At 36.5% G+C, this 23,789-nt stretch overlaps 2 protein-coding genes and 1 pseudogene across 2 annotated transcripts; 1 reads left to right on the top strand and 2 right to left on the bottom strand.

The window, feature by feature from the left end:
* Positions 1-3,229: 3,229 nt before the first annotated feature.
* Positions 3,230-5,534, bottom strand: LOC116132646 (COP9 signalosome complex subunit 8-like; the record flags this gene model as incomplete). The annotated part of the gene is made up of 2 exons (XM_031418315.1): positions 3,230-3,518; positions 5,378-5,534. Coding segments are annotated over 2 exons (297 nt in total), but the record flags the coding sequence as incomplete, so codon positions are not given.
* Positions 5,535-12,789: 7,255 nt separating this feature from the next.
* LOC116132645 lies at positions 12,790-15,535 on the top strand. Its single transcript, XM_031418314.1, has 6 exons — positions 12,790-13,003; positions 13,094-13,215; positions 13,500-13,673; positions 13,761-13,907; positions 14,458-14,536; positions 15,147-15,535. The coding sequence occupies exons 1-6, from the start codon at positions 12,790-12,792 to the stop codon at positions 15,533-15,535; spliced, it is 1,125 nt and encodes a 374-aa protein (XP_031274174.1).
* Positions 15,536-18,069: 2,534 nt separating this feature from the next.
* LOC116132644 lies at positions 18,070-23,229 on the bottom strand (annotated as a pseudogene).
* Between the last annotated feature and the right edge of the window lie 560 nt (positions 23,230-23,789).

Here is a 23,789-nt window from a genome sequence, read left to right as displayed (position 1 = left end):
TAAGGTACTACCACCTAGTTGAAGATAATGCACCCTGCTCAGCAAGAAGCACCGAGCGAGCGCGCTCCTAAGATATAGCTCAACACGCCCACTCACCCGGCTAGATAGACTGAGTCAAGTCACTCCAGAGGATAAATCAAATAGCCATCTGCCCTAGCATACCGAACGGAAACATTGTCATGGGAGGATTCACCCATCTTTTCGCTCGGGAGGTGAGATAGAGTGAAAAGATTTCGTGCAAATTCTTTCATGCTTCCCTGCATCTTAGTGCACCAGACGAATGTCCTATGGACAACTTACCTTTCCACTTGGTTTGATGTACCAAACGAGTCTCTGACTATGTTTCATCTCGCCTAAGTACACCGGCGTACCGAATTCCCCGCCGACAACAAGAACTTACACCATTCATTCCAGGGAACAGAGAAGCTACACATTCATAAGTTCGACTGGTCGGTCGCAAAGGCCGACCAGGGTCATTTCCAAGCAGTCTACTCTCTAAGCTAAGCACACCTTAACTCAAAGAGTGGGGGGCAAACTGTTAGGGTAAAAAAATGTCCTCGTTCCAAATAGGCCCAAAGTCAGAGACACCTCCAACAAAGATGAAAGCTCAGGCCCAATTCTGAGGGGGCTCAAATCAAAGTTCTATAGATGAGGCCCATGCGGTATGCTTTCCCAGCCCCTCACCAACTGGATTCAGGCCTTCTGATCCTAGAACACCTTTTGGAACTACACTCCTACTTAAACTCTGCTAAGGAAGTCAATTATTATCCCAACTCTTCCAAGGTTCGTATCTGAGGCACGTTCGAACTCCCTTTCCTGTTGAGATAAGGGAGTCAAAGGCTACACCCTTTGCGAGGACTACCACTACAAAGACTCCCAGTCCCACCAGGATTCAATGACCATATAGTCACTATTTAAACAGAGGTCGGCCCTCTCACAAAGGACAGAGACATTACACCTTCAGACCCTGGAGTTCCCACTTAAGAACTTCGCATTACAACCGTAGTCACAGTCCCCGACTAGACTTCCGGTAACCTTTCCTTTCCCTAACCCTCACTAAACTAGCCTCACTCAGCCTTGCTGACTTAAGCATCAAGTGCTTACGGCAAACACCACCCCGGTTTTCCGTCTCCTTCACGCTTGTTTTCTCACGTGTGCAGGTGTAATAGATCGCTGGTGGCCTCAACCTCACGGGATCAGTCTCTCTTTCCATAATGGTAGAATTTTGCATGTACAGTAATTTATAATTACAATCACTACATTAGTTTTTTAATTATCAAGCATTCTTTCGGGCATGCCTTACAACTATTAGAAGATAAAAAAATTTATTTATTTAAATCCATATAATATGTAAAAAGACAAAAATGAAAATTTGTAATATATTGATATGCTAAATTTTTTGTATATTACTATTCTTAATATGTCCCCGAAAAGCACATGTTAAGTTAAATGCATTTTAAAATTATCAAAAAAAATTCTTAAAACACATAATCATTTTTTTAAATATTGGGCTTTAATAAATATTTAAATATTGAGAAGAAGGCATTGACTAAGAACAACCGATCTCCATGTAAAACGACATTCTCCATATAGGTCGACTATCATAGTTTTCTACAAGTATAACCTTCTGAGATCATCTTTGTCCCATATAGATTGACTATCATAGTTTCCCACAAGCGTAACCTCCTGAGACCATCTCTATGAGGCCTAGTAACCCTTTTTAATATCTGAGCCTCAAGGTTTCCAATTCCTTTTCAACAAGTATCTAGATCTTTAGTGTTGTTGCCAACTTAGTTTTGTTTTTACACGTTTTTTGGTCTCTATCTATTCTTGCTAATTACGGTTGAGTTACACATTGGCTAGGTTGAATTTTAAACTTATGGAATCATCTACTTCTTTATCTATGTTTACTGCTCCTGTCAGTACATCCCCTAGTCCCTCTTCTGTTTCTAATACATATTATCTCTATGAAATCTCTTATATCCTAGAAAACCAAAAAATCCAGGTTACTATTTGTAAATCCATACACTGCTTTCACCAAAACTGTCACTTCCCTATCCATAACCTTTAAGACCCTTGTTAAGCCATCTAGAAAGCCTGTTAAAAAATATGTGAAGACCACTTGCCTTGATAAATGTCAGATTCCTACTACTGACCTTGGAAATCCTTCAAGCATCCATTTCTCAATGGATTCTTGAACGATACTCTCATATGCACTTTGGTGCAATCAGACTTGCTCTGTCTTATCATCGTAGAAAATGTCTCCTAGTCTCTGTCCAAATTGCTTTACTAGGCACTAGATTTGTTCGTTACCAACATGCTTGCATCGTCACTGTGCAAACAACCTTAAATGCCTAAACAATAATCATGACACTGTTTCTTAATTTCAATATGTTACTCTCAAACATACACTGCTCAAAAGCCCTCAAGGTTCAGTTACAGATCACTGGAGCTTAATTGAATCCTGGCAATATTGCTGCTACATTACACTACCAGATGGTATGGCGGATTCAAGACCATGTTCTTGATCTTCCACTTCCAACGACTACAGGTGCTTTGTTTCTTACAATTGACTCCCGAAATACTCATTGTACTCATATTCCTAGACAAATTTCCTCAGATGATTTTATTCCGTTACAAACGACTACAGATGATTTTATTCTCCGTGTAGATCAACTATCCACAAAATATAACCTTCTAAGACCATCTCTGTGAGGCCTAATATCCCTTTTTGAGTTTAAAAATAATTAAAAATAGAATCACTTTCATTCCATATTTGAACATTCGTATTTGAAAGAAACGACTCCAAATTGAATCTAAATTTTTCCACCTTTTTTATTTGATTGTTTTTTAGTTAATTATTTTTATCTATATCTCAATTCTCACACCTTTATGACAATTAAATAGTCAGTCCTCTCAAATCCTGAGTTAAACTAATTATAATTCCAAAAATTCTCTTTTAAAATCCCAAAGATCCAATAAAACTCAAGTGGCTAGTACCCATTAATTTATGACACCCTAAATCCAGGCTAGCCTTTTTTCCTCTGATTTATAATTTGTTCACAGCACAGCTTTTACAGTGACATCAACTCTCCATTCAGTTACTAACTTGACTAGATCTATGCTGTAATTTCGGAAATACACCGAATGAAATTCCAGTAGCAGTTGCAGCTAATTCAATTATGAAGTGATCAACACTAAAACTCCAAAAAACTAAAAAGAATGAGAATAAAATCACGAAATTATATTAAGCTTATTAGCTATCGATCCGGGTTCTGAACATCTTCAAAACATTTACTCTCTTCGACTAGAGATCCAAAATCAGGAGTCCGTTTCACTAGAGATTCACAGCCCATGGTTTCAATCATATTTGTAGAGTTAATGTTCAAGGTGGAACACATATTCAGTCAAGCGCTGCAGTTTGTTGGGATCTAGTTTCTGCTCAGTTACAATTGGATTTTTCTTCACAGTAAGCATTCGAGAAGCAGGGTCCAAAATCCAACCTTGCTGTACTACATCTGCATCAAATGAAAAAACCACATTGGCACGTAGTGTCAATATACGAGTATTTTTTCAATCACCTATGAAAAAGTCAAGTTTGTTCAACTGTGCAGATTTTTGCTATTGACGCGCAACGCAAAAATGTCAAACTTTTCTTAATCCTTTTTGTGAAAAAAATAAAAAAAAAGCTGAATAAAGAGATTAATATTAGCCAATCCAATATGCTAAACCAAATTTGAGTACTATGAGACCATAAGCCATTATACATAATTTGCTTAGTTGCCTAACCATGGCTGCATATGAACAACCGTGTAGCTTACAGATCTATAAAAGAGGGACTTCTTGGCAAGCTCAAGTGCAGAAGGCTTAGCATTTAATGCAACTAAAGGAACATAAGAAGTTTATATCCAGAATTTTTTGTTGAAAGTCTTACCAATGCAATGAGATAGTGCAAGAAACACCATGATTCATACAGCATATTGTATTATGATTGTACAGCATGAAGAAACAGAAAATAAAAATATATAATCAACTATCTGTATACTTAAAAAATCAAACATATATCTATCTTTCTCCAAAGGCTAGTACTTTATAGCAGGTCAAAACTAATTTAGTTTTAGATCAGCGGTTTAGGATGTGAAATGATTTTACATCTCTGCAAGCCAACAGTATGCATGAGCTCAAACCAACACCATAGAAACAAAAGCCTTCTCAGTCAAGGTATAATGACTTTAACCCACAAGATAGACTGAACGAAATGAGCAACATAAATGATGCATTAATAGTACCAGAACAGCCCTCATGTCCTCAATTAGAAAATGCTCCAACTTAAAATCATTAATAAAAGAGGTTCAGCAACTGATTCAAGTCAATGTCAATACTTTGATCCTTACAAGAGGCCATGGATACTGTCCCAGAAAATTATTTATCTTGGGTATTTGTCATTGGGGTTCTGATTGGTATTTAACTCTCTGAATGGTCATAAAAAGTCTTGAGGATTAAACTCCAGAAGTTTACATTAGAGATGTAGAATAGATATTAAAATGACATCATCTCTACAAATGCCCTTATCCTTTATTGTCACTGCATTGTTTTTCCTAGAGACATTCACTAGGACTCTGAATCTGGGACTCAAAGTTTTATATTAGTCAGTTTACTGACCCTCACAACTTTCCAGCTTACTGTCAACTAGAGCCTTTTTGAGAAATTTCTCCATCTATTCAGGATATGCTGACTTAGGACCTCATTTCTTTTCATGCGTTGTTAAAAAGAAGGTTCTGAGATTACGAAATAGGACTCTGAATCTGGGACTCAAGTTTTATATTAGTCAGTTTACTGACCCTCACAACTTTCCAGCTTACTGTCAACTAGAGCCTTTTTGAGAAATTTCTCCATCTATTCAGGATATGCTGACTTAGGACCTCATTTCTTTTCATGCGTTGTTAAAAAGAAGGTTCTGAGATTACGAAATAGGACTCTGAATCTGGGACTCAAGTTTTATATTAGTCAGTTTACTGACCCTCACAACTTTCCAGCTTACTGTCAACTAGTGCCTTTTTGAGAAATTTCTCCATCTATTCAGGATATGCTGACTTAGGACCTCATTTCTTTTCATACGTTGTTAAAAAGAAGGTTCTGAGATTACAAAAAATGATCTACTCATTCTCTTCAGTTAAACATGAAGTCGGCTTTTGGTGTCTCTGCATCGTGTTTTTAGTTCATTGTTTTCTGTTTTTCAGAAAACCGTGAGATTATAATTTAAACAAAGCATCAATGGATCATATCTAACTCAAGCATCATCAATAAAAAACATAAAAGATGTAATCATATGGCTAGTGTTACTGAGCAAGTGAAGTGAGGAATAATAGAATCATACAATATGTGGCATCCTCCTCATTCATTCCCAAAAAGAGAGCTGTGTCTTGAACACTTATTGTTGAGTAAGCAGACAGCAATAGCTGAAACATCCTCTTTGTGTAAAGCTCTGCAAAAGAGACAAAAGAGACTTTAATGGCACTGTGGTGCCAAACATATTAACAAAGCTGAGGAGAAGTTTCACATTTCAGGGAAAAATCAGAAGACCGTAGAATTCAGAAACAAGCAAGAGTATAATTATTAAAATTGTACACATATGTTCTGCTTCTGTAATCATACACTTTGTCAAAATGGGGTGATCAGTTGCTGAATAAATTCCTTAAAATGATACCATGCTCCCCTTGCACAGTATGTTCCAGTAACTTCTCTAAATACTAAGTATTTTCATGATTCAAAACATCTCTTTGATATTTTTACCTTTTTACATGGACGAAATGAGGTTTTTATTTATTTATTTATTTTTTCATTTAATTTAATTTTTTTTGTAAATAATTGAACATCCAGAAATCAAATTAGAAAGTTCATGCTACCACAATGTGAGAATCATAAATCACCTCCTTGAATGGAAATAACAATAGTAATGATATGGTTTGTCTTTCAGTAATGCCTATTAAGTTTTCCTCCGTAAGATCTTTCAAGGGTCACATCAGAGCTAAGATGACACACTTCAGTACTATTATTGAAGATTATATAATAAAAATCATACACTGAAGTCCTAAAATACACTGTATCCTGTCATTTGCTATGCTTAATAACATTGAATACAGGACTTAATCCAATCATTTTCTAATAGGAACGGTAAATTAAGAAGCAAAGTATTCCAGCATCAATGATTAAAAGTAATGCTTAACATATATGCATCACTTTTGTAGCTTGTCTAGAACAAGAAAAAGTGTCTGACAGGTTTGAGATATAGACTGAATTTAGTACTAATCACATGTTTACTTTAGTTGAATGGATGGTGGACTCCCATTCCACCGTTTACTTTAGCAAAGTTTTGAGGGAATGGGCATTCCAAGGCAATGCTCATTCCCCCAGAATGGGGGAATCCCATTCCTCCCAAATTTGGGAGGAATGGATATTCCAAGGGTAGGGAAAGGGCTGAAATTCCTTGTTGGGCCAATCGACATGTAATTGACTAGAGTGGCCTAGTTTGTGGGTTTAGTGAGTGATAGATGGAGCCTTATGAATAAGACAGATATAGGGTTAATTAATCTTTGTTTTTTTATATTTTAGTATTTATTTATCTTTTAGGATCAAGATTAGATGTCTTTATTTAATCATTTTCATTTGATTTGATTGCTATCTCTATTAAAATGATTGTTGTATTAATCATTTTAGCCTAAAAATAGACCTTCTATTCATGTTGAAAGTAGTTGTTGATGAATTCAGAAGAAGACTTGGGTAGAAATGCATAAAAACAGTACTTTATCAATTATTCATCAATGACTAATTTCTACATAAATGGGAGGTCTATTTATAGCTTAACATGAAAGAGATTAAAAATTATATTGACAGAGATAATAATCAAATTAGATGAAAATAGTAAAAGAAAAGGGCATATACTTTTAATCCTAAAAGACAAACAAACTCTAAAATACATAAAGACAGACTAAATACCCTATATCTATCTTATCTGCCTACATTAGTCTTACTCACTCTTCACTCTCATGAATGTAACAAAGTTAGAGAAGTGTTTTTTGAGTGCAAGAAGACTATGCTGCTCTAATTGTTAAGTTGTTTAGATAGGTGGACAGACCTTATTTGTAGGTGACATGGTTTATCATGAATTTATTATTTGGTTTTTGACTGATTTCCAAGATATAATTTTCATACATTGGACTTAGATCATATCATTCAGGCTGAGTTTGGAGCTTTTTGCTTAGCTTAACTAATACTTGGAAAACCTATTGGGCCTTTATATTCCCAGTCTGCCATTTTCTCTCAACTTGTAGGCTCTTTATTTGACCACTGGCCTTATATTTTACCCCCACAAAACCCTTCAAGCTCCTAAGATTTTGGGATCAACTTAGGTTTGACTATCACTCAATTGAATATCTAGTCTTCAAGAACTAGTTTGCCAAAGTGTAGACGTATTGGAAAGTAGCACCAAAACCTCACCCTTAGGAGGGTCACTAACCCTCTCTCTTGGGTACAAAACACAAAAAGTTACCCTTGGTGACATCTTATATTCAATTTGTAGGTATTCACTTTTGCTTGGGACCTTGTAGTATCAACCCGGTGGTAAAGTTAGAACAAATAACATCACTTTTTAGATCAGAAAGAGTAGGTGGATGCAGTTGAATCCTAGTGAACTACTTAGAAAACTCAGTATACATTATTGGTTCGGAAGACTCAGGTCTACTCCCTGATTCAATTTTTATCTTAGGAACTATAACTAGTTCTTTAGTTGGGTCCAACATGATGGAAGTAAAAGAAGAAAATAAGTAAGGGTACTTAGAGAATATGAAGTTTTCTGGAGTAGAGGCTGCTCTAAGCACTTCAAAAAGAACAAAGTTTGAACTAGATAAGCTAAGTAGATATAAGTCCTTTAAATGTCTTGAATCATGGTCATCTAAAAATTTCAAGGTAAAGATCCCATGGTAAAAAGAGATAACGGAATATGAAGATAGAGAGCTTCTCATTCTTTTTCTGTTCTTCAAATGAACAGTTATGTCTATGATTTAAATCTAAAAATAAGTGATTTTTCAGGGGAAAAAAAGAAAGAATTTTTCAGAAATAAAAGTAATGTTGACTCATTATTAGATTAAATTATAAATAAACTATTTCTTGATTTATACATATTTTTACTATAAATATAATGAGATAAATTAGGCCAGTAATCTCTCTTTTTCGAATTCATATTTTAAATTGAACCTGGTTTGAATGCTGAATTTAACGATTTTGTCTCAGATTATGCACCATATTAAATTCCTTATTTAAATGATCCCCAAAATGAAGGAACTCGTGGACCTTTGTTGGGGATAAAATGTAAGACCAGTTAGTCCACTAAAGAGTCATCTTGATGGGCAAAAATGGCGGGCCAAAATTAGAAAAACCTAACAAGTTTTAAAGAGTTAGTCAAACTGGTAAAAAGCCACTAAATCCAGGCCTAATGAAACAATCCCAACCCAACACAAGAGGCATATAATGTACAAAAACCTCAAGAAATCATAAGTAAATATAACATTTGAATAGCCAAACCAAGAATAAACTCATGATAAAACATGTCACCTACACTTGGGAAGAGTAGCACACCTGTCCAAACACTTGGCAACTAAAGTAGCAGTCTTTCTTTCTTTGCACTCAACAACCACTTGCCTCCTCCACCCAATTTCAAAGAGTGAGGAGCAAATAAAGCTCCATTTACCAATCACCTAGCCTATGATTAAGCCACTCAAATCATGGACCTGCTCATTATTCAATACAGAACATGTACCTAATCTAATTTTACATGTTCAAAGGTAAGGTTTTATAGAAAGTACTAGAAGCAAAAGGCTAAGTTGTGACACATACGTTTATCTAAAATACACTGTATATTTGCTTATTTTTGTCGCCCAAGATCACTTTGTTGACTCAAGCATTAGAGAGGTCATGCCAAGAACTCCACTAGCATCCTTTTAGTAGTTTTTTTAATGTCATTCTAGGAAACCCCAGTAGTTTGACAAGATTCCTTATAAGGTCACTTTCCAAAGTACAAAATTCTATGTACAAATCAAACCCATAACATTGATCTATTTCATATGTTAGTTTTGAATCTTATGCATACGAACCAAACCAATCACATTGATCTATTTAATATGTTGATTTTGATTCTTGCATACGAGAGTGAAGAAGAAATATTGAGGAAAAATCTAAAAAGCAAATGACTTGGTGGTTGTTCATTCATGTATTTATCGTTTTCGTTTCATTGGAGTTTGTGTATAATGTGTTCGTTTACCCTTTTTACTTTTTTTACTCAGAACAAGCTGTTGGAAACTATGTATATATAGAGTGTAAAGGGTTTATTTGTATTGTTGAGTGTGTGTATATATTTGAGTTTAGGTTGAACTATTGAAATATAAGAAATATAGAGAAGAAAATGGCATTAGAGCTCCTGGACGCGTAAACCCTAAACCCATTTGCTTGTTTTTGTTTTCCGGCGACGTTTGCCCTTAGCCTCTCTGTTTTCGGCGACGTCTGAGTTTGTTCTTCCCTCTGTTTCTATTTTCCGGCGACCTCTTCCGTCTGTTTCTGTTTTCCGGCGACCAGCGATCTCCGGTGACGTCTTTGTCCATGGTTTCTCTCTTTTCGACAACGTCTGCCCTTAGCTTCTCTGTTTCCAGCGACGTCTGAGTCTGTTCTTCGTTGTTCTTGATTCTCCGACGACCTTTGTTATCTTCGACGACCTTGTTTATCTTTTTTTCCAGCGAGTGCTGATTTTGTTCCAGTCTCTCTTCTCTGTTGTTGGTTTGGTGCAGTAAATCATTTCTCTCTTCTCTGTTGTTGGTTTGGTGCAGTAAATCATTTTTTTTTTTTAGTCAAAATGGGAATGCTTTGCGACATGCTTTGATTAGAATATTCTGAGGAACCTCAAGTTGAAGGAAGGTAAAGCTATATCTATACAACAAAAGTCCACAGGTTTGATCATTCGGTAAGCCACTTGTAATCCTCTATACTTTTGTGTTGGCTTGGAGTTGGTGTGATACCAGAGTTGTTGTGAATCCTGGTTGTTTGAGTTGTTGTGTTTGCTTGGGTTGTTTGGTGTTGAGATTGTTGTGGATCTGTGGAGTTAAGAGTTATTTGCTGGACAGTATGGCAGAGGACGGTAAGAAGATGGTGACTGAAATTGTCACTTCTTTCACCAAAATTACTGATCGAAAATTATTGGGAAAAAGGAATTATATTCAATGGAAGCGGATTATCCGACGATATGTGTCCAGCATTGATATGGGAGACCATTTAATCGAGGATCCACCTGAGGAAACAGAAAATGATAATAAAACTCGAAAAAAATGGCTCATGGAAGATGATAAGCTCTTCAATCAGATTCAGAACACTCTCGATTCATCCATGGATGATGTGATTGATCACTGTGATACAGTCAAGGAGTTATGGGAGTATCTAGGGTTCTTGTATGTTGGTAAACAAAACCTGTCTCATGCTCATGAATTGTTATTGAAGATCTATCGAGCAAATATGCAAGAGAAGACGTTGCTCGAATATTATACAGAGATAAAACAAGCCTTTGAATAAAAAAAGGCTATGTTTCCTTTCCCTACTGATGTGAAGACGATGCAAGCACAAGAAGAACAAGTGGTAGTGTAATGTTTTCTAGCTGGTTAAGACCGGAATATGAGATAGTTCGTACACAACTTCTTATCGGTGAGACACTTCCCTCTCTTACGAATGTCTTTACTCGACTTCTCAAAGTTAGTAAGGGGGAAGATCGAGGAGTGTCTAAGGACAAAAAAATCTTTAAGAATCCTAATATTGATCATACGGCCCTAGCTAGCATGAAGTCTGGTGATGGCAAAGGTAACAAAGGGACAAGTCGTGATACCAGGAACAATTGTGGTAATGGCCCTCATACTTGCTTTCACTGTGATGCTGAGGGTCATATAAAAAAAAATTGTTGGAAGCTCCATGACAAGCCCCTGAATATGCAAGACACTTAGAAGTTTGCTCATGTTGTAACTCAAGATGGTCTCTTACCCACCCCATCACAGGTTACTATCTCTGCAGCAGAATATGCTCGTCTCACTCAGAATTCTTGCTCCCAGTCATCCATCCCATCGACTACCACTACATTAACCTAGTTAGGTAATGCTACAGCCTGTTTGTCCACTTCTAGTAGTAACTGGGTCATTGATTCTGGTGCTACCCACCATATGACAGGGGATACATGTATTCTCTCCTCATTTACACCTTCTCCCAATTTGTCTTCGGTTTCCTTAGCTAACGGGTCTACTACACACCTATTATTGGATGTGATACTGCCCATCTCAACAAATCTATGTCTCTTTCCTCTGTCTTATGCCTTCCTCATTTTCCCTTTAATTTTTTATCAATTAGTCAAATTACTAATGCATTCAATTGTGGTGTTTACTTTTTTCCTACTCATTGTATATTTCAAGATCTTGGGACGAGGCGGATTATTAGTAAGGACCGTGTATCAGGTGGCCTGTATATGCTCGATGATGTCTCCATTCCTGTCTCTCAACCTGTTGCATGTACCAGTGATTCATCTCTACCGATATTACATGGTCGCCCTGGTCATCCTCTCCTTCCCATTTTGAAAAGGTTGTGTCCTAGTGTAGGGTCTGTCACACCTTGAGTGTGAGATGTGTCAGTTTGGAAAACACCATAGAGTGCCCTATAGCCCTAGGATAAACAAAAGAGCGACAACCCCTTTCGATGTTATACACTCTGATGTTTGGGGTCCTTGCCCTATGTTGTCTAAGTTTGGATATCAATATTTTGTTATTTTTGTGGATGATTTTTCACGTGTAACTTGGTTGTACTTTATGAAAAATCATTCTGAATTGTTCTCCATATTTTGTACCTTTTATGCTGAAATACAAAATCAATTTACTTCATCTATTAAAATTCTCAGAAGTGATAATGCCAAAGAATACTTTTTTGCCCCTTTCTCCTCCTTTCTATTTACTAGAGATATTATTCATCAGTCATCATGTGTTTATACACCTCAGCAAAATGGAGTTGCTGAACGCAAAAATATTCATTTATTAGAAGTCGCTCGTACTCTCCTTTTTCACATGAAAGTCTATATAGAATTTTGGGTAGATGTTATCTCTACAGCATGTCACTTGATCAATCGCATGCCTTCTTCTGTTTTGGGTGATCAAATCTCGTTCTCCATCCTTTTTTCCATCACAGCCTTTATTCTTTCTTCCTCCTAAAGTGTTTGGGTGCACGTGCTTTGTTCAAGATGTTAGACCTCATGTATCCAAATTTGACTTAGGTCCCTCAAGTGCATATTCTTGGGTTATTCCCGATATCAAAAGGGTTATTGTTGTTTTTCCTTATCTCAACTGATGTTTCCTTTTTTGAAACCACTCCATATGTTGAGTCATCCACTTCATCTACTTCTCTTGAAACACCCCTGATGATCTTCTAGTTTACAACATTATCCATCATAGTCCTCTACCATCTCGTCCTCCTATCACCCAGGTATACTCTCGCAGGATTCACCAGCACCATGAGACACTTGCAGCAACATCTGATCCACTGCCTCTATCGACTGCCTCGCCCTAGGATCCGGTTCCTCCTTCCTCTAACCATGATCATGATCTTCCCATTGCTCTTCGTAAAGGTAAGCGCTGTTGTACCTATCTTATCTCCTCATTTGTTTCCTATCACTCTTTGTCTTTGTCTTCTTCTTCCAAGTCTTTTATTGCCTCTTTAGACTCTATGTCTGTTCCCAACTCTGTGTTTGAAGCAATTACTCATGATGGGTGGCGAATGGTTATGGAAGAAGAGATGTTGGCTCCAGAACATAATGATACATGGGTTCTAATGGAGTTGCCTGAAAATAAAAAGGCTATTGGGTGCAAATGGGTTTTCACAATAAAGGCTAATCCCGATGGGACTGTGGCTCGGTTGAAAGCTCGGTTGGTTGCTAAGGGTTAAGCCTAGATGTGTGGTATTGATTATTCTGAGACATTCTCCCCAGTGGCTAAAATGACCTCTATCCGACTATTCATCTCTCTTATAGCTTCATCTTGTTGTCCTCTTCACCAACTTGATGTAAAAAATGTCTTTTTACATGGTGATCTTCTTGAAGAGGTTTACATGGAGCAACCTCCGAGGTTTGTTGCTCATTGGGAGTCAGGAAAGGTATGCAAACTGAGGAAATCTTTATATGGTTAAAGCAATCTCCACGGGCGTCGTTTGGAAGGTTTAGCGAAGTGGTGACTCAATTTGGTTTACATAGGAGTGCTTATGATCATTCTGTCTTTTATAAGCAATCTAGTTTTAGCATCATTCTTTTGGTTGTTTATGTTGATGACATTGTAATCACTGGCAGTGATGATGTTGGCATTCAAAGTTTGAAAAACTTTTTGGCTTCCAAATTTCATACAAAAGACTTGAGCACTTTAAGGTATTTTATGGGAGTCTAGGTTTCTCGGAGTAAGAAAGAGATTTTTCTCTCTCAACGCAAGTATGTGTTAGATATGTTGACTGAAATGGGTCTAAGTGAAGCTAAGCCTTGTGACACTCCTATGGTTCTTAATGTGAGATTGAAGGCTGAGGATGGAGAGATGTTTGGTGATCTAGAGAGATACAGACGGATAGTTGGAAAGTTAAAACTACCTTACAATAACTCGTCCAAATATTGCTTTTTCAGTGAGTGTGGTGAGTCAATTTATGTCATCTCCTAGGACATCTCATTGGGATACGATCCTCCATATTTTGAAGCATCTACAAGGAGCCCCTGGGCATGGATTCTTTATAGTGATCATGGTCATAATAAGGTAGAAGGTTTTTCAGATGCAGATTGGGCAGGATCTTCTGTGGATAGACGATCTGTGACTGGGTTTTGTGTTTTTGTTGGAGGAAATCTTATTTAGTGGAAAAGTAAGAAGCAACCGATTGTAGCTAGGTCAAGCGCAGAGTCTGAGTATCGGGCCATGGCACAAGTTACGTGTGAGCTTATATGGACAAGACATTTTCTTAGAGAAATTGGGTTTGATGACCCAGGAATTATGGACTTGTGGTGTGACAACCAAGCAACCATACATATAGCAAACAATTCAATCTTTCAGGAGAGGACTAAGCATATAGAAGTGGATTGTCACTTTGTACGAGAGTTGAACAAAAGCTAATTGCTGCTAATCATGTTAGAACAAGGGAACAACTTGCTGACATCTTCACGAAGTCTCTAATTGGTAAAAGGGTAACCTATATATTTGTAACAAACTGGGCATGATAGATATATATGCTCCAGCTTGAAGGGGAGTGTTGGAAACTATGTATATATAGGGTAAAGGGTATATATGTAATTGCTGAGTGTATGTATAAATTTTAGTTAGGTTGTACTGTTGAAATACAAGGAATATAGAAAATGAAACATTGCAGGATCATAATGCCTTGTTTGAACCTCTATCAGGGCTTCCACTCGCCAGGGCCCATGATCACGCCATCAGACTTGAACCAGGTACACCAGTTCCTAATATTCGTCATTATCGATATCCATATTATCAGAAAAATGAGATAGAAAAGATTGTAAAGGAGATGATGGTTTCCGAAATTATTAAACCTAGTGTCAGCCCATTTTCCAGTCCAGTATTACTAGTAAGGAAAAAGTATGGGGGATAGCGTTCCTGTGTGGATTACCAAGCACTTAATAAGATCATTATCCCCAATAGGTTCCCCATCCCTACCATAGATGAGTTATTTGATGAACTGGAAGGAGCTACCATATTCTCGAAATTAGGTCTCAAGTACGGGTTTCATCAGATAAGGATTAGAGAGGAGGACACCCATAAGACTGCATTTCGAACTCACGAGGGGCACTACGAATTCCTTATCATGCCCTTCGGATTATCAAATGCTCCATCTACTTTCCAAGCTCTTATGAATGACATTTTCAGATCCTATTTACGGAAGTTCATCCTGGTCTTCTTCGACGATATTTTAATCTATAGCTCAGATTTGGAGACACATTTACAGCATCTTCGAATTACCCTTCAGATCTTGATGAAACATCAGCTAGTGGTAAATAAGAAAAAAATGCAAATTTGCTCAAGTTTAATTGGAGTATTTAGGCCATATCATTTCAGCCCAAGGCATTGCGGTTGATCCCTCCAAGGTAGATTGTATTTTAAATTGGCCAATTTCAAAGGATGTCAATGCGTTTCGTGGATTTCTGGGACTGATTGGCTATTACAGAAAATTCGTAAACGTTTATGGCAAGATTGCACTACCTTTGACCAATCTCCTCCACAAGGATGCCTTCCATTGGACTGAATCATCTCAAAAGGTTTTTGAAGAACTTAAACGAGTCATGACCACGATACCTGTCTTAGCAATGCCCAATTTCTCTAAGACATTTATCGTTGAAACAGACATGTCGGGGCAAGGAATTGGAGCTATGCTAATGCAAGATGGCAAACCGCTAGCATTCCTTAGTCAGGGGCTCTCTACACGGTCTTGATTGAGGTCAGTCTATGAAAGGGAACTAATGGCCATCATTTTGGCTGTCCAAAAATGGCGACACTATCTATTCGATAGGCACTTCATCACTAGGACTAATCAACGCAGCCTATACTATCTGAATGAACAGAGGTTGCAAGGAGAGGAACAACAGAAATAGATTATCAAGTTATTGGGTTTGGATTATGAAATACTGTATAAACCAGGGTTAGAAAACAAAGCGGCAGATGCCCAGTCCAGACGAGATGAAACAACAGAGTACAACGCCATATCCATATGTTACTTTTCTAACAGAGATCAGTGGGAAGAGGCTATTCGACAAGATGTCAAGCTACGAAAAATCTATCAAGATTTAATCACGGATCCTCAAAGTCACCCACATTTCAGGCTGGTTGGCCATCAATTGTATTCGATGATCGTTTAGTCCTTCCGAAATCTAGTTCACAAGTTCAGCAACTGCTATGGGAATTTCATTCCTCCCCCTTAAGGGGTCACTCGGGGTTTTTTTGGACATACAAAAGACTAGCACGTGGTTTATTGGGACGGGATGAAACAGGACATTCAAACATTTGTGAAAGCTTGTCCAACTTGCCAGCAGAATAAATATAAGGCCCTCCAACCTACAGGACTGTTGCAACCATTACCTATCCCCATATCCCCACCCAAGTATGAGAAGATATCTCAATGGACTTTATCATTGGCCTTTCAAGAGCTCATCAGGTAGACACTATCTTAGTAGTGGTTGATCGCCTCACTAAATACAGTCATTTCCTTCCCTTGAGGCATCCCTACACCGCTAAAAACGTAGCTACCATGTTCCTAAAAAAGGTGGTTAAACTACATGGGTTCCTTTGCACCATAGTTTCTAATAGAGACCGAGTCTTCATGGGTATCTTTTAGGGAGAATTGTTTATACAATCTGGTACATAGCTCCACATGAGTACTGTCTACCATCCACAATCAGATGGGCAAACCAAAGTTGTGAATCGATGTGTGGAGACCTATTTACGTTGCTTTGTGGGACACTAACCACAACATTGGCCTAACTGGCTGGCATGGGCCGAATATTGGTTCAACACCACGTACAACCGTTCTTCAGGCATGACCCCCTTCCATGCCTTATACGATAAAGATCCGCCAATTATCCTCAAGTACAGTGAGCACAGTTCTGTTGTGGATGATGTCGATCGGCAGTTAACTGACAGAGACTCCATTTTGGACGAATTAAAAGTCAACCTGGCTAAGGCTCAAGATAGCATGAAGAATTACGTCTATGGGAAAAAACGAGAAGTTCATTATGCAGTGGGGGATTCTGTTTATTTAAAAATTCAAGCCTACCGTCTCAAATCCTTGACATAAAGAGTTAATGAGAAGCTTAGTCCCAGGTTTTACGATCCCTATACGGTTGCGAAAAAAATGCGTCTAATTGCTTACAGGCTAAATCTTCCCCTTACAGCCTGTATTCATAACGTCTTCCATGTTTCCCAGCTCAAGAAAGCCACCTCTTATCCCATTCCTACACAACCCCTCCTAGATATCCTTAACCATGATCTGACACTCCAAGCCAAGCCCGAGCAAGCCCTCAAAAAGCGATGTATGTTAGAAGGTAGCTATGAAGTGTTAATTAAATGGAAAACCTTACCCACCTGTGACAACACATGGGAAGCTTATGACACTATCTGTCATTAATTTCCTTCCACCTTGAGGACAAGGTGGCACTACTTAAAGGGGGTAATGATGGACACCTGCTCACAAAGTGGTATAACAAAAAGGGCAAAAAGGGCAAGGGGAGGCATGACAAGGCGGGACAGATGGCAAGACAATTGGCAAGGAAGCAAATGACACAATGAAGGCTCAATAGATGGCAATTATTGTCAAAGTTTGTTAAAAGAAGGGAATCTTGAGTGAGAATAAAAGGAGAGTACTAGCGTAAGATAGAGCATGGAGAATTAGTAGAGAATTGTATATGAGGAACTTGCCCTTGAAGTTCAGTGTAGTGCTGGGTCTATTTCCATTTTCTGTTAGTTACAAATCTATTTTCCCTTAATACAGTCTTATTCCAGTTTCATTCCAGTTAGTGTATTGCTTGTGGTTGAATATTTGCTTTACTTTCATTATCTGTGATTAAATGTGAATCTGGGAGACTGGTTTCCATCACACATCAATTCACAAAAAAGGTGGCGGGTGCAAGGGATCTATAAAAGGTCATTAGCTTCGTCTTTCTTTAGAAGACTTTACTAAAATGTTGATCAGTCTTGTAGTTAAACCTTACAAGCATCATAGACAATCCACGAAAGGTAAGTGAATAACTAGAGTAGCATGGACATTATAACTAGCAACGCATTCTCCAATCATCAAACAAGAGTGCAAAAACAAATTGAAGTAACTTGTAAACAGCTTGCCTAACAAAGAACCCCCCTGAGGTTTGCATAATTTATACTAGCCAAAATAAAATGGTATAGAACTCTCACCACATATATTAATAAAAACTACTCAAAGCCAATTAAGAGAAAAAACTGAACAAAGGTATGTTAATCAATTTACCTCGTTCCTGCGAGAGCACTTGAAAATAGGTGATCCAGGTTTCGCCATAAAATCACCTTCTTGACCACCAATAACAAACAGTCGATCATCAACCACAACACAAGCCCTAAATGATATTTATTACAAGAAAGAAGGTGGGATTACATAGAGGAAGATCCATTTGAAAAATGCTTCTTTCATTTGGCTCAACAGAAAGACATATTCATAAGGTCTAAGCAACATATAAATACAAATCTTAGCAAAGACTTCAAAATTTTTGTTAGAAGTTATATAAATTGTCAAACCAGTTCCTATCAATTTAAACTTTGGACTTAATCATTATTCAAGCTGTAGTAGAACCTATTTAGAGAGTGGTCTCATGTTCAAATCCTGAGTTTTCTATATTCCATTAACTAAATTACAAGCCAACGAAAGTAGAGTTTGAATCTAGATTCATGTACGCATTAGTGCATTTGCATCCACATGATCAGTCTATTATTAAAAATCTGCTTATACATGTGAGGTTCAAGAGTTTAAATACTATTGTTAAGCCCTTTCCAATAAATTAAACTTTTGGATTATGGGTACTCGAGAGTTTTCATTGTCTTCATCTCGCTAATGAAACTCAACCCATTTTATGCAAATTTAAAATCCCTAAAATAACTTTAAAACTTCAGAATCATACTCTGCAAAAATAATAATGACCAAAAATGTCTCTACTCGAATCAATCTACAGAAAAAGCAAACTTGAACAGATAAGCATTGACAAAAACATAACACTTCATGACTCTGACCAAATTCACCACTAATTTCCAAAGAACATTAGGGGACATTTAGATGACTGACCCTCAAAATTTCAAATTTCTTTGCTACATACTGAGGATACAAAAACTTCAGTCAGATACTGTTTGAAGCAGAAACTCCGAGGTTGTCATAAACATGTGACAGAGTATCTGAAGCAGAAACTCCGAGGTTGTCATAAACATGTGACAAAACTGTAAAGCATCGGTATAGAACTATGACAAAAAATCATACGCACAAACTCTAAAGATGAAAGAATATCCAAGTTTCTTGAAAGAAAGATCACCAAAGTATAAACACATTTGTTCCAAATTTATCACCTTAAAGTCAATGAGATTTTGAAAGATCACCAAAGTGCAGCAGAAATGAATTGCCAAAATTCATTCAAAACATAATACAATAACAAACCTATGAGGTCCTCCACGGGGAATGGGAATTTCAGACCTCCACTCCTTTTCTAGAGGTTTTCCATCCTTAACTGCAAGGCTCCAGTGCTCCAAAGCAGGTGTATGACGGTTCTCCTTGCTGCCGCCCATCACATGGAGTCTACCTCTCCAAAGTTGAGTTGCTGGTGCATACCTGAGAATAATCATGTTAAGACCTCTGATTCAAAGTGCTAACAGTAGAACAAAGATTATACTATATACATCATCAATAAGGTTAAACAGCTCTAATAGTTACAGCACCAAAGCATAGCATTGCATTGGTATTCAACACATATGAAAGAGAGACAATATCACTAACCATTGGCAGAATAATAATGCTTAGAGGAGCATATCTAGCATTGTCAATGCCAATGATACAACTATTAAATCTTTAAAGGTAATACAGATTAGAAACAAGACAAAACAGCATTTGGTAAGGATTAGTATTGAGCACAGCCAGGAATTTTCTTAACTTGAGTTGAACTTTTGTTTTCTAAGAAAACATTTGTCAAATTATAGACTTTTCTCAAGCCAGCATCGACAACACGGTGCACTTTTATTAATAAAGAAAACTAAGCACTGAGTTACTTAATTAATAATAACTTGATACTGAAATTACCTAAAAAATGGAAGCTTTTTCAATCTTTCTAGAAAGGAGTATGATGAAAAATCAACAAATTTAATTCTAAAATTCGAGCATTTTTTGCTTGATTGGTAAAAGTTTAGAGTTCAGAAGGGATGGAGAAGAGGCAATGTCTAATGTGAAAAAGGAGATAGGCATGTAACCGGTTTTGTGATGACATTTTATTTTTGGTAGTAGTAAATGATAGTATAAGGTTAATGTTGTGATAACTTGATCAATTTTATTTGCTACCACTAGCCCAGGCTAGCCCTCTACATGCTTCGCCATCATTTCTATCGAAACAGAAACAACAACAAAAAGAAAAGAAAAAGTAAAACCTATTTGAAACTCAAATACAAACAAAAAAAAATTAGATTTTTTTTGTATAAGTTCAAATCATGATTCTAGAAGGTCTATATGCACTCAAAAGAAACACAGGATAACAGAAAAGATAACAACCTCAACCCAAGTCTTAGTATCCTTTCAGAATGTATAAAGTTCACAAAAGCTAAGTCATCCATATATTTTACGTAAATATCACATGTGATAATGTAAGCATCAGTACTTTAAACAAAGATGTTCAAATTTTAAAATCTTCCTTTTATACAAAGTGCACTTAAAACATATAGAGAGCTTAAATTAAGCATTTCTTTTAATAAGACACAGTATTAAAACGGCACAAACCAAACATGTAGAATTTAAGTAAATTCTTTACAATAATTATGTGTTAGTGTAGCAAAAATTCCATATGATGGAAGATCAGATAATATTGAGCTGTTTCTTGTGCACAGAATGAGAGATAGAGATCTCCTATGCAAGCCCAATACACATTTTCAAGGGTAAGAATATTGATACAGGGCACATACCTAGGAACTGGTAAAGGTGGCATGTCCCGCCATTGCTTCGTCTCAGTATCAAGAACCAATGTATGGGCTGTAGGCCCTCTACATTGTGGACCATATTGTCCAGTAACTACATAAATATATCTCCCATCTGTTACCATTCCTAAATGTGAATGAGCCATTTCTTTAGGCATATCAAATCTTCCTCCCCATGTATTATCCGTGAAATTGTAGATATCAACATGAGAATGTACCTATGAATAGAAAATAGTAACACCTACCATAGTATCAGCTCAAACATATAAAAGAAGGCTCTATAAAAACAAGAAAAAAAAATAAAAAAATAAAAACAGTAAATTTAAGGCTTTCATTGACAAGCAAACATTTTGCAAAAGATTAAGGGAGGGAAAAAAATAACAGTAGCATGAACAACCCTAAGCTCAAGGAGGAATTGTTAGATTAGGCCCGCAATCCAAGTTTATGCTGATGTGTCATTACTCATGACAAGTATTTAAGTAACATGTGATGCCAACACAAGTTTAGGAAAGGCCTCATGGACTGAAACTTGATTGATTAATAATAAAGAAGTCGCCCCCTATAGATTGAAAAATTAGTCTTGTCCCCACCTAGCCACTCCAATATAAGAAGTCCAAAGGATTGGAATATTTGAAGGTTAAGTTTTTTTTAGAGCAGCAGATTCCTAGAAGAACAATGTTGCATATTGAATAACAAATATCTGAAGGTAATAAATATGCCAGAAACTAAAAAATGAGAGGGCTCAAAAGCTACTAATTGGCAAAAATTAAAATATATAGGGGCAGCAGCAACGAACATTAAGCTTGTTGAGTAGCTTCCTTGAAAATTGTTTGACTCTTTAGGAAATTTATTAAAAGAGAAATAGAACCAGTACAAGCAATAGAAATTAGCAATAGGAGCTAAAAAAGGTTTTACATAATCAATGGTGCCATATCAGCAAACACATATAGAAGATCGTAATCTGTATTGCAGCGCCATCTGACGAGGCACCGGTGCTGAGGCCATCTCTCCCATGTTAAATTTGGTGCAGGTAAACTTGAAATGTTGCTGATAAGAACCTCTCAGGAAAAACATCTCTTTTTAGGTTTACCCGGGTTCCCTTCAAATAATGCATGGTGTCATTAATTCACAGATCTAAAACATTAAACATAAAAATCACGAAGCGAGCATTTTATTTACTGAAACTGGCTAAACCAATCAATGAACTAAACAATTCTTAACAGGACTTGCTATTTTGATTTCAAATCATGCAGTCCCATGGTCACACATTAAACTTCAATTTCTGTTCTCCTGAGATTTCCTCACAACCACGTATGTGCTTCTAAAACTCAAAAATAGAGGGAAAGTTTTGATTTACTAAGATGTGAGACAAATCAAACACTCTGTTAAATTATTATTTGTAAGGACAAACCAGCTAAGGATTAAGTTTACGCCCAAAAAAAAATCAAATCAAACTTTAATTTTTGGGGTTACTGAACCATCATTCTGTGTAGCATAAATTTAGACCAAATCATTGATTTTGGTACTTTTTTTAAGTAATCAAATGAAGCATATAAAAATTCACAATATTCAACTGATTTTTAATTTTAGAGTTTTCTGATCTTAACTAACCAAACAGAATTCTAATTACTCGTATTTTCTATCAGGCCTTCTTTTGGCACAACAATCAAGTGCAGTGGAGCTTATCAGGAACACAAGATGGACACAACAAAAATTACATGAAAAAATGCAAAATGGTATAATTTTTCATAGAAATACTAAATTAACAGTAAATCATTCAATAAAACCTAAACTCCAGATATACTTAAACTACCAACCTAATTAACCTAGATTTCACTGTTTTCCTGTGCATTCTATTTTTAATTTCGATCTAGATTTTACATACAAACTAGTTTAACTGTAATTGAGAAAACAGAGATCCCCAATCATTAATCTCTTCTTTGTAACTTACATACCCATAAAATTTCCACAACAACATCACGAATTTACAATTAGCTTAGCAACAATAAAATCAACAAAAATAAATAAATCCTAATTATCAAACCCTGTCATACAATTATTCTCACACTTCTTTGAACTTTTTCCGAATCCATTGCATAAATCAAATCATTCCCATCAAAACTTCTGCAACAAACATCACATTAGCTTAGAACTAACGTAATCATTAAAAAAAAAAAAAAAAAAAAAAAAAAAAAAAATGTGATGATCAACCTCTTCAGTACAATTAAGCTCTTACTTCTTCGTAACCTTCAGAAACTCAATTGCACAAATCAAAACACACCCATCAAAGTTACCTTATCAACAACGTGATGTACATATAGATAAAAACGAACCCAACGTAAACAGTTAGTTAAAGCAGCAATGAAGTGTTAAGCTCACCTTTGTGGTTTCTGTGGTTGGCTGGAGACAACAAGGGGGTAATGAGAGTTCCACTTGGAGTCGACATTGAAGTAAGAAGAAGTGAAACGTGAAGAAGAAGCCCAGAAGAAATCAGCGATTAAAGCAAACCCTAAAATCACCATAAAAAATAGCAAAACCATCGAGCTGGTGACGTGGCCTTAGCTCCTCCGCCGCCTGCTGCAGCTGAATGGCGCCCCATCACTGAATCTAATGCATCAAAATCTGTAATGTGAATACATAGAAGGAAATTGAAGAAAGATTTGAAATTTTGAAAAAATTGGCGAGAGATCTTGAAATAGGAGAGACATTGCACGACATGCTCCTCTGAATTGCAATAACGATAGTAGTATATCGAATTTATGATCAAATGACTTGATAAAATTCAGACCGTTGATTAATTTTAAATTAATATAATTAATTATTAGAAATTTATCACGTTATTCGATATACAAATTAATACATAACATTACTCAAATAAAATTCAAGTTCTACGATTAACTTCTGAAATTGAGTTTTTACATACATAAATAAAAATAATAATAAGTTATTTAATATTTTAAAATTTAGGATTTGGATCCACAAAATAACAAATTTTTTTCTGTAATT

Source organism: Pistacia vera, unplaced genomic scaffold, assembly GCF_008641045.1.
Source record: "Pistacia vera cultivar Batoury unplaced genomic scaffold, PisVer_v2 Contig258, whole genome shotgun sequence".
Lineage (NCBI taxonomy): Eukaryota > Viridiplantae > Streptophyta > Magnoliopsida > Sapindales > Anacardiaceae > Pistacia > Pistacia vera.
Note: the sequence above shows the minus strand (reverse complement) of the source record. Positions and strands in the feature narration are given on the sequence as shown.

Excerpts from the sequence above, each read along its gene's own strand:
- LOC116132645 (XM_031418314.1), top strand. The coding sequence starts at position 12,790 with ATGTCTGTTCCCAACTCTGTGTTTGAAGCAATTACTCATGATGGGTGG. Across the intron at positions 13,004-13,093 it reads AGCTCGGTTGGTTGCTAAGG|CTTCATCTTGTTGTCCTCTT; the intron begins GTTAAGCCTAGA and ends TCTCTCTTATAG. Across the intron at positions 13,674-13,760 it reads TAGAGAGATACAGACGGATA|GACATCTCATTGGGATACGA; the intron begins GTTGGAAAGTTA and ends GTCATCTCCTAG.